General features: G+C 40.0%; 2 protein-coding genes across 2 annotated transcripts in view; one reads left to right on the top strand and one right to left on the bottom strand.

Annotated features, from left to right (window-relative positions):
* LOC109469959 (serine/arginine repetitive matrix protein 3-like) overlaps positions 1 to 680 on the bottom strand; it is a 1,360-nt gene extending 680 nt beyond the window's left edge. Inside the window, exon 1 of the mRNA XM_019768725.1 lies at positions 502 to 680. Within this exon, the coding sequence (XP_019624284.1) occupies positions 502 to 680 (179 nt within the window). The remainder of the gene's footprint in view (positions 1 to 501) is intronic.
* A 221-nt stretch (positions 681 to 901) lies between these two features.
* LOC109469960 (CUB and sushi domain-containing protein 1-like) overlaps positions 902 to 10,122 on the top strand; it is a 40,516-nt gene continuing 31,295 nt past the window's right edge. The window contains exons 1-5 of the mRNA XM_019768726.1: positions 902 to 1,011; positions 1,184 to 1,369; positions 6,494 to 6,701; positions 7,769 to 7,884; positions 8,690 to 8,875. Coding sequence (XP_019624285.1) covers positions 948 to 1,011; positions 1,184 to 1,369; positions 6,494 to 6,701; positions 7,769 to 7,884; positions 8,690 to 8,875 — 760 coding nt within the window. The 5' untranslated portion in view covers positions 902 to 947. The remainder of the gene's footprint in view (positions 1,012 to 1,183; positions 1,370 to 6,493; positions 6,702 to 7,768; positions 7,885 to 8,689; positions 8,876 to 10,122) is intronic.

Here is a 10,122-nt window from a genome sequence, read left to right on the forward strand (position 1 = left end):
GGGACGGGGGAAATGCTGCATACCGGTCGGGTAGCTGACCGGCCCCGGACATGCCCCGCATACGGCGGGAGTGGCTCCTCCCTCTTCCTTCGAGCAGGGGAGGCGGCAAAGTCCGGCGCCCATTGATAATACATTGTAATGTATATCGGATCGGAACCATTTTTTTCCCATTGATAATACATGGGAAATCGGAGCGGGACAAAAATAGGCCATACTTAATACACTACACATCGGAGAGCGCCCGCCCCTCGCAATACTTAATACACGTACATCGGAGAGGGCCCGCCGCTCGCAATACTTAATACACGTACATCGGAGAGGGCCCGCCGCTTGCCATACTTAATACACGGTACATCGGAGAGGGCCCGCCGCTTGCAACACTTAATACACGGTACATCGGAGAGGGCCCGCCGCTTGCAATGCTTAATACACGCTACATCGGAGAGGGCCCGCCGCTTGCAACACTTAATAGACCTCGGACACCTTGCGCTGCCGGGTCACCCCGCCCGGGCGCCCGGCACGGTACGGGCGGGGCTTCGTCCGTGGCTGCCGGACTTGGGCGGGGACTTGATCTCACCCTCCCCGCCGGCGACTCCACCGCCGCCCTGTGGAGCTCCCGAGCGGGGCAAAGTCACCGAGCCGCCCCCTCTTTCCTCGGCACCTTCCCGGTGGCGGTACATGTACCGGCGGCCGGGCCCCTTCAGATTTCGTCTACTGACCGGTAAAGTGTTAACTTCCGAAAGGTATATAATTCTTGCCATTTACCATTAGAAAATTATAGAATTTAATTACACGAGTTGGGTCACAATTCCACAATTCAAGCCTGCGAAAACAAGCCTAAAGCCAAGGGTTTTCCATTTACTATAACATTTATTGTTTATTCCTATATGTCCAGGTTTACAGGTTATCAGAGGTCAATCAGCCCCATTATCAGCACATCTAACACGATGTTCCTGAGGTTTACATCTGACTACTTGTACGTCTATGCGTGGTTCAGCTTATACTACATGAGTAAGGCCTTTCATTACACGTTTCACAGTATACATTATATATGCTTTGGTGTACAGTCCAATACATACTGCTTTATTTTCTTTGGAATCTCAAAGAGGTTTTTGGTTTAAAAGTTTTTAAAAGGACTAATGCAACATTACAACGTGGAAGGGGATTATAACATTTTTTTCAGGCAGGACTGCAGGGCAATGCTGGGATCCCGATGTGCCAGCCAATGGGAACAGGGATAACAACAGTAACTTTACATCAGGACAGACAGTCAGGTACACCTGTATGGCCGGGTATCATCTGTGGGGAACTGCCAATATAACCTGCCAGTCTAACGGGACATGGAGTGATGCTACACCAACTTGTGAAGGTATTAAAATACATAATAGGCATCAAAGTTGGATTATCTGGCTTTCTGTATACACCCAAGACCGATAAGGGACTAATGCGGCATTGAGTCCTCTAAGGATTAAGTGTACCTTACACACTGATGTCAATATTTAAAGAAACTATTGATTGTTCCTGTTTATGTTTCCCTCATCTTACCTGAAAATATTCTTATCTAATCATAACAAACACGGCGGTCGGTCACTACGGCATTCTTTCCAATTGCTAGTGGCGTTCGATAAAGTGTCGGGTTACAAGACGCAATTTTGGGCTAGCCTTAAAGAGGCCAGTAATACTATATAAAGACCCCACCCTGCCGATATAAATTCGATAACATAAACTACCGTTTAGTCTTGTCCTGGAAGCCGTGCAGTGTACATGGGGGAGGCCTGTCTAAGACAGTTTAGCTTGCCAAGTAAAATTTCTCTTCAAGACACTTTGAAATGAGACACACATATAAGAAGCTATATTCACTAGTAACCAAAAATATGAAGTATACTAGCTTTGGCTTGGTATGTTCTGGCTTGTAGCTCAAGACCTTGGCTGGCAGTTACATGCCCAGTTCTAAATACAAAGCCTAAGTCCATACTGGTTAATCTGACTGCAAGTAGGCATCACATTTACAAGCCATACCTCAGACACGAAACTGTCAAAGCTGAGACAGATACAAGTAGACACATTGAAAGTTTGATACAGCAAGGAAGGGTATTACATGTACATGTTATAGTAAGGGCACCATATACATGTACATGTATGTCCTTGGATAAAACTTTGACAGGGCTGATTTGAAAGTTGGAATTTGTTCAAGGTTGATTTTTAGAACTGAAAGTTGCAATTTTCTTGCTTATGTGACTTTGTAACAAGTATCTGGGTCATTCTGCCTTTTGAAAATGTTACACTGAAAACAAATAGATAACAAAAAAAATTTATCTTTGAAAACTGACCAGTATGAAAATCTGCTGCCTTTGTTCTGAAGGATAGACTGTCCAGGGTTTTTATAAGTTTATGGGCCAATTCACTATTCAATCTGCTGGGAGGGTTACAGTGGGAGCACTTCCTTATTGTTTTTACCCAGGGTAAATACTGGCCGTTTTAAAACATTTGAAAATAAACAAACTAGAATCGAAGGGAAAAGTTCGTTGAAATAAAATAAAATTATCGTATTTACATACATTAAATGGTGATTTTTGTGCTAAATGGATGACATTTTCGGATTTCGTTAAAAAGTCGATAATTTACGGAATTTCGCAGTGCCATATTTTAGCCTATCACCGAGCAAACCTGGCTACACATATTACGCAAGATCACTGATTTTTTATATTTTTCGACGACCAGGAATAAACTGAAAAATCGTGCTTTAGGGATTTTTAATTTCTGACTTAAAGTATAGGTTTCTCGACAAATAGGTGAAAAAATCGAATTATTGCTTTATTTGCACTTAATTGCCCATACTTCAAAATCAAGAGCATTTTTTAAAAATCCCTAAAGCACGATTTTCGGGACAACCGTGACAGTCATTTTGAGCCAAAAGGGGGGTTTATTTGACTCTCCATGCTTGCAGACTTGAACGAGTTTTGCAGACGTCATATCGCCCGAAACTGTGCATTGTGTTATTCATACTGGTGTAAAGAATCATTACAGAATCCAAGGTCACCCAAGGATACGACAGTAGATTCGCTACATGTTACATACCCACCAAAAATTGATAGCGGACATGTACTGTCCTGCAACTGTTTGAATCTATAGAAAAGTATTGTTTTTTTATCTGTTGCGAGTCACTCAGGAAGAAGGGCTTGTTTTGCCACTTTATTGCAAATGACCGCAGGTGACCCCGAAATGGAACGCGTGTTCGATTCGAATGGCCCAGATCGAACATGAATGATTCTATGAAATGTGGGAACTTTGCAGCCCAGATTTTACCACCGTAAAAATCAGCTTTAAATCATATGATGTCACAGGAAGAAACCATGTGTTATGTGAAGCCTTAATGTTATAAAAGTGCAAACACATATATATGTCATCATATACAGATCGGTTGTCACATAAAGAATGGGCAGCGTCCAAGTGCAAAGCCAAGCATCTTTATAGATGAAGTGTGAACAGTAAAAGTAAAAAGTTAAACGATCTTCATGCTTACACTAAGACAAACTTTAAGTTGTTACCTCGGCAAAAATTACCTGCATAAAAGTTCCTCAGTAGTACCAAGGAAAGTTGTATGTGGTAAAACTATAATTTTGTTTTGCATTAGCAGTTAGAATCAATGTATCTACGTTTAGTCATTGGAGGAAGGAACCTATTAATTTATACCTCTAGGGTTAGTATAGTATTTTAAAATTTATTACGATATGATATCGTAATATATCGATAATTGTAAATCGTCTGTATTGCAAGTATGGGTGTTTTCATTGTTTTCAAACATTAAGGGAGGGCATTTCTTGACATATCCAATTCATCAAGGCTATTAACAGTATGTTATGTTTTTATAAAGTACGGGTACGTGTATTTAATTTATCTGAGTTGAGGGCGGCTCATGATAAGAAGGACTCGCTGCGAATGAAACAGCAGAAAGCAGCAGGGAATACACCAGCAATACGCTTAGTATTCGTTGGAAGTGCGTTAGGCATCTGGTGGGCATACGCCGAGCGCGTTCGGAATCCACTTGGCTTTTAGGCTTGGTTATTTATCGCATTTATTTGCTACCAAAAGGAAATTGTCTTGGAAAAGCGTGCTAACTGCATTGACATATGCTAAAGATTGCAAACAAACAATGACTCATTTTTTTTACCATAAAATCATGTCATACCTTTTAGCTATTGGTAAAAATGTGCTGGCACCCCCTCTAACCCATGTTTTTACCAAAAGGTCTATCACATATTTACCTTCTGGTAAAATATGTGCTAGCACTCCCTCTAACCCATTTTTTTTACCAAAAGGTCTATCACATATTTACCTTCTGGTAAAAATGTGCTAGCACCCCCTCTAACCCCATTTTTTTAACGTGACGGTAACCATACAGTGGATTGAACTAGCCTTTAGCACATTTTTTTTACCAAAAGGTAAGCTGGTGATGGACCTTTTGGTAAAAAAAATGTGCTAAAGGCTGGTTCAATTCACTGTATGGTTACCGTCACTCCCACGAGATTTATAGTTGTAGTTCTGGCACGCCTCTAAGAAAATATACACACGGAAAGGAGCATTGAAAGTGGGCCACTGTCTCTTGGCCTACGTAACCCGCTAATATTTCTATGAGTCTATAATATACTTGGATGATTCTCACGCGGGTTTTAGGTGTACCACATCTGTGACAGTTGCCCACTTTCAATGCTCCCTTCCGTGTGTATATATTTTCTTAGAGGCGTGGCAGAACTAAAACTTTAAATCTCATAGGATAGACTTCTCCGTTCTTTTTTAATATCGATGACAACAAATCTAGGCTACCACAAGCACACACACAATCCCTGCCGTTTTTGTTTGTTTGCTTCGCATAACTGGTAAACCGGCTTTAGGCGTAACACACCAGTTTTGTACATGTAGGTACCACTCACAGCGGGAAGGTCCCCTACTCTTTTCGATAAGTGCGGTGGGATCTTTAACGTGCGTGGGGTGGAGCTCTACCCAAACACGGGACCTTCATGTAACGTCCTATCCGAGGGACGTCCCTAACCGGAGCTAGGTACTCATTTCCACCTGAGTGAAGCGAGTCGTGTAAAGTGCTTTTCCCAAGAGCACAAGATCGGTGACACGGGTAGGATTTGAACCCGGGTGAGCGGAACGCGCTACCGACTGTGCCACACGACCCCACGAGTGACGTTAACCATACAGTGAATTGAACCGGCCTTTAGCACATTTTTTACCTTTCGGTAAAAAAAAAATGGGTTAGAGGGGGTGCTAGCACATTTTTTACCAAAAGGTAAATAGGTAAAAGACCTTTGGTAACAAAATGGGTTAGAGGGGGTGCCAGCACATTTTTTTACCACAAGGTAAATATGTGATAGACCTTTTGGTAAAAAAAATGGGTTAGAGGGAGTGCTAGCACATTTTTTACCAGAAGGTAAGTTGGTAATAGACCTTTTGATAAAAAAATGGGTTAGAAGGGGTGCCAGCACATTTTTTCCAGAAGGTAAATATATGATAGACCTTTTGGTAAAAAAATGGGTTAGAGGGGGTGCTAGCACATTTTTTTTACCAAAAAAGTAAATTGATGATAGACCTTTGGGCAAAAAAATGGGTTAGAGGGGGTGCCAGCACAATTTTTTTACCAGAAGGTAAATATGTGATAGACCTTTTGGTAAAAATATGGGTTAGAGGGGGTGCTATCACATTTTTAACGGAACTGTATTACATAATAGCACTATGTCCTAAAAAATAAACTACTGTACAAAAAAAAAACATTTAACACAACTTTTTTGTCTGAACACGTTTTTCACCTACAAATGAAAATACGTACTAAATAAACGTATTAAATAATCAAGTCTTGGCTTTTGCAATTCATGCCAATGCCATACGAATGCCAGATGCAATCTATGCGCTGCAAGAAATACGCCCTAAAAATATGGTATATTTATCGGTAGTCGATTAGGCATGCGGTGGACATACGTTAAATGCGCCCAGAATACGCTTGGCCTGCGCAATGCATACAAAAACCATTTGGATGTCATACACAATCGATACGCTGAATTCGTTATTTATACGCTACATGTGCGGCACAGCAATTATGCATTTTGTGGGTACCTCATAATTTGGGTACCTCATAATTTTCTGTGCGTAACCCATACGCATTAGCAATGCGCAGAAGTGCAAAGTGGCACTAAGAGTTAACCTGTCCTTTTCGTGCTGATTTTTAAGTAAATGTTTGGAATCAAATCTGTCGGAGGTGTGCAACCAGAAACGGTATATTTAACTTCACTACTCACCATCTTTCTCCACATGCCATGCGTAAAGCAAAAGGTCAATGACGCCTTCGCTACTTTTGCTATGATTTTTTTATCACCACCAAATACAAGCAATAAGGAAAAAAAGTACAACCTACATTTTGCAGGAAAACCTTAATAAATCTTCGGTAAAAGCAACCTATATCTGGCAACATATCACGTTTACCTTTCTGCAGTAGAAAGTATCATGACGGGTTCCTCTGGAGGCCCTGTGACGTCACGGGACTACTACAGTAACTATGGCAACAATGGAAACGCCAGGTGGTTGATCACTGTACCAGAAGGAAGCATCATTCGTCTCACGTTCGCCAGGTTCTATACTGAGAGTTCTGACTTTCTGACTATCTACGATGGAGCCAGCGATGATGCTACAGAGTTACGAAGGTAATGCCCGTAGCACATAGCCAACACTTTCCAAAGGACTCCACTTTCTGATTTCAAATTACGTACATGTAGCAATGGTAATGATAGATCATTGTTAGTCGAGCCACTAGTTAAAAGCTTTAATTTACTAGTATCATGAATAACGAAAGAATACAGGTCTTTATATTACATTATCATATAGCCAGATGGCGTTGACCAATCAGAAGCCCCCATTCCATATTGATTATGACGTCATAATGTCACAGTTAGCATGATACAAGTATTGCCAGGTGTGTTTATTCTCACAAGTGTGCTATGTTGCACAAAAAAGCACGGCCCGGAGCAAACCATTTGCAGGGGAGTTGACTCTTTTTGCTGCCATTTGTAGCACGTTTCCTTGTTGAATAGAAATGTTTACCGTCTTTTCATCATCCAATTTATTTAGCAATACATAACAAAAGAAAGACCATGTCAATACATGTAAATTTTGAGCAAAAGAAAACATATTTTGCGCCACATTTCTGTATTGAAACATCCAAATGACCTCAGATGACTTCAAATGGAAGCTTGTTCTATTCTTTTGGCCCAAAAAAACCACAAATGGAATACCGGTTCTATTCCGAAGTTCCGGTGAACTCATATGAACTCTGATAGAACAAGTAAAATCATCTCACTAAAGGGCATACAATTTTAGACAATGGTGTGTCAGAATTTGTCATAGAAGAACTGATTGATGCCAATTTAGACTCAATATTTGGGTCCTTGGATTCTGGAAAGATGCACAGGAACAGTGGCCAGCGGACGGGAAGATAGAGGAGTGACTGTAATCGTTTGTTATGTAATTTAGATGTATGTGCTTTACAGGAATGTGTTACTCTCTACTGTGTAAGTTTTGATAGGCTATATGATAACAGCGTTAATGGCCCGCCCTCTCTCGGTGAATATGGTGTGATAAAGCCTTGTCAGTTGCTATAACCACCTCATAAAGCCACCTCGTTCGCTGTCGCTCACTCGATGGCTTTATTCGGTGGTTATAGCAACTGACAATGCTTAAGAATATTGATCATTTATTAATTATACCTGTTCAGGTTATCAGGTAACCATCGTCAAATCAGTCCCATCATCAGCACATCTAACACGATGTTACTGAGGTTCACACCTGACAGCCGTTACCCCAGCTATTGGTTCCAGTTCTCCTACATAAGTAAGGTGTTTGATTACACTTCTCACTTGTTACCGTTCAATTCACTCTGTTTCATGATGTGCTGTTTAATGCTCGGTAATCTCTGTGAAAAAATCTGTTTCCACATATTTGTGGCCGGCAATAGCCTTTACCATGCACCGCGAACCCCGGCAAAATAGTAGCCGTCCAGAGAGAATCCTATTCACGGGTCGCCAAATGGATTCTCTGTGGCAGGCTAACTCCCCTTTATTTCGGCCAATTTCTACTATTTTAAGCGATCTCCTGGTAAACGCTAGCCGACATAACGTGAGAAGGCCTTTATAAATTGGGATGATAGTTAATATGTGCGTAGATCTTAGAAAAGACAAAGTCAAATACGGTTCTCCTTGTGCCTAATCTTTGTGTTGGAATAGAACGTTTTGCATATTTTATTCTGTTTATGCTATTGTCCTGATTTTGCGACCATAATCATGGGAGATTAACTTTTTAAGTCAAGAACAAGTGGTTTAGGTTTGTTCTCCCTTGCAGCTTTATCTGTAAGTTAAATTCAAAGTATGCAAAAAGGACTTACATTGCATAAGTAATGATGTATTTCTGGAAATCCCAGTAGGTTACATAATTAGAATTTATACTTTATGATGAATGGCAGGTGAAATATCTACATATACTAATTTTGCTGATAAGAACTTAATTTGCATAATTTAATATGTCAGTGTGGAGGTCTCTGGCATAAATAATCGTACTCTTTAGGATTTGCATGTGTAAAATTCGAATGATGCAGCATTAACTGCAGGGGAGGAAATTCACAAATCCATTTTTCTTTCAGGCCGTACAGCAGACGAATGCTGGGATCCTGGTGTGCCAACCAATGGGGCAAGAGATAACAACAGTAACTTTACATCAGGACAGACAGTCAGGTTTACCTGTATGGCCGGATATCATCTGTGGGGAACTGCCAATATAACCTGCCAGTCTAACTGGACATGGAGTGATGCTACACCAACTTGTGAAGGTATTAGAAATGCATTATTGACATCAAAGTTAGAGTATCTGCTTTTCTGTATACACCCAAGACCGATAAGGGACTAATGCGACATTGAGTCCTCTAAGGATTAAGTTTACCTTACACACTGATGTCAATATTTAAAGAAATTAATGATTTTTCCTGATTATGTTTCCCTCATCTAACCTGAAAATAACCTCATAATTGTCTAATCATAACAAAATTAGCTTTAAATCGCATGTCATAGGAAGTAGAGATAAGCCATGTATTATGTAAAGCTGTTATCTTAATGTTATAAAAGTGCAAACACATCTGTCACCATATACAGATTGGGTGTCACATAAAGAACAGACAGCGTCCAAGTGCAAAGTAAAGCATCTTTATAGATGAAGCATGAACAGTAAAAGTAAAAAGTTCTAAAACGATCTTCATGCTTACACTAAGACTAAACTTAACCATACCTAGACCGGGGGAGGGGGGGGCTAAAAGTGCCCGCGGCAACTTTGATGTCACCTACCGTCTGAACGGCTAGCCGTAGAACGGCCAAACTTGGTGACATTTCCTAGAATATTGTTGGCAACAATTCTTCATCATTGGAATAAGATAATAATTTTTTGTGTTGCCATGGCAACGGGTTTCTGACAGGCATTTTTTGCTAAATTTAGTACTTTTTGTTTCTAATATTAATAACATCCCATATATTTTTATGTAAATTTTGTCATTAAATATGCATAATTTATGCTAATTTGATGACGTCATTGGCCAAAATCCAAGATGGCGGACCATATCATTAGAACAGGTATATACAGGATATTTTCATTAAAATTTCATCAATACTTCCATTTCTTTTTCCAAAAAAGGTTTAAATGAAGGTCTTAAGTATGTTAACAATGTATTTTAGGCTTCATCATGAAAAAAAACTATTTTTGAAAATTCAAGATTGATGATCCAAGATGGCGGATATCTTAAATATACATGACGTCATTTTATGACGTCATCGGTGTTGCTATGGGCAACATAAGACTTAGTACACCATAATATTCTGTCATAAACTTTTGGTACAGTTATGTTGAATACCATTTACTTTTCAGGGAAAAACCTATTTAGACGGTTTTGGCCAATAAAATCACATAAATGACGTCATAATGACGTCATATAACGTCATAACGGTATAAAAATTGTAGATGTGATAAATTTTCACTATTACACCATTCTCTGAAAATTTGGTGGTCATACGACATACCGTTCGCGAGTTC

Source organism: Branchiostoma belcheri, unplaced genomic scaffold (assembly GCF_001625305.1).
Source record: "Branchiostoma belcheri isolate BF01 breed outbred unplaced genomic scaffold, Haploidv18h27 scaffold213, whole genome shotgun sequence".
Lineage (NCBI taxonomy): Eukaryota > Metazoa > Chordata > Leptocardii > Amphioxiformes > Branchiostomatidae > Branchiostoma > Branchiostoma belcheri.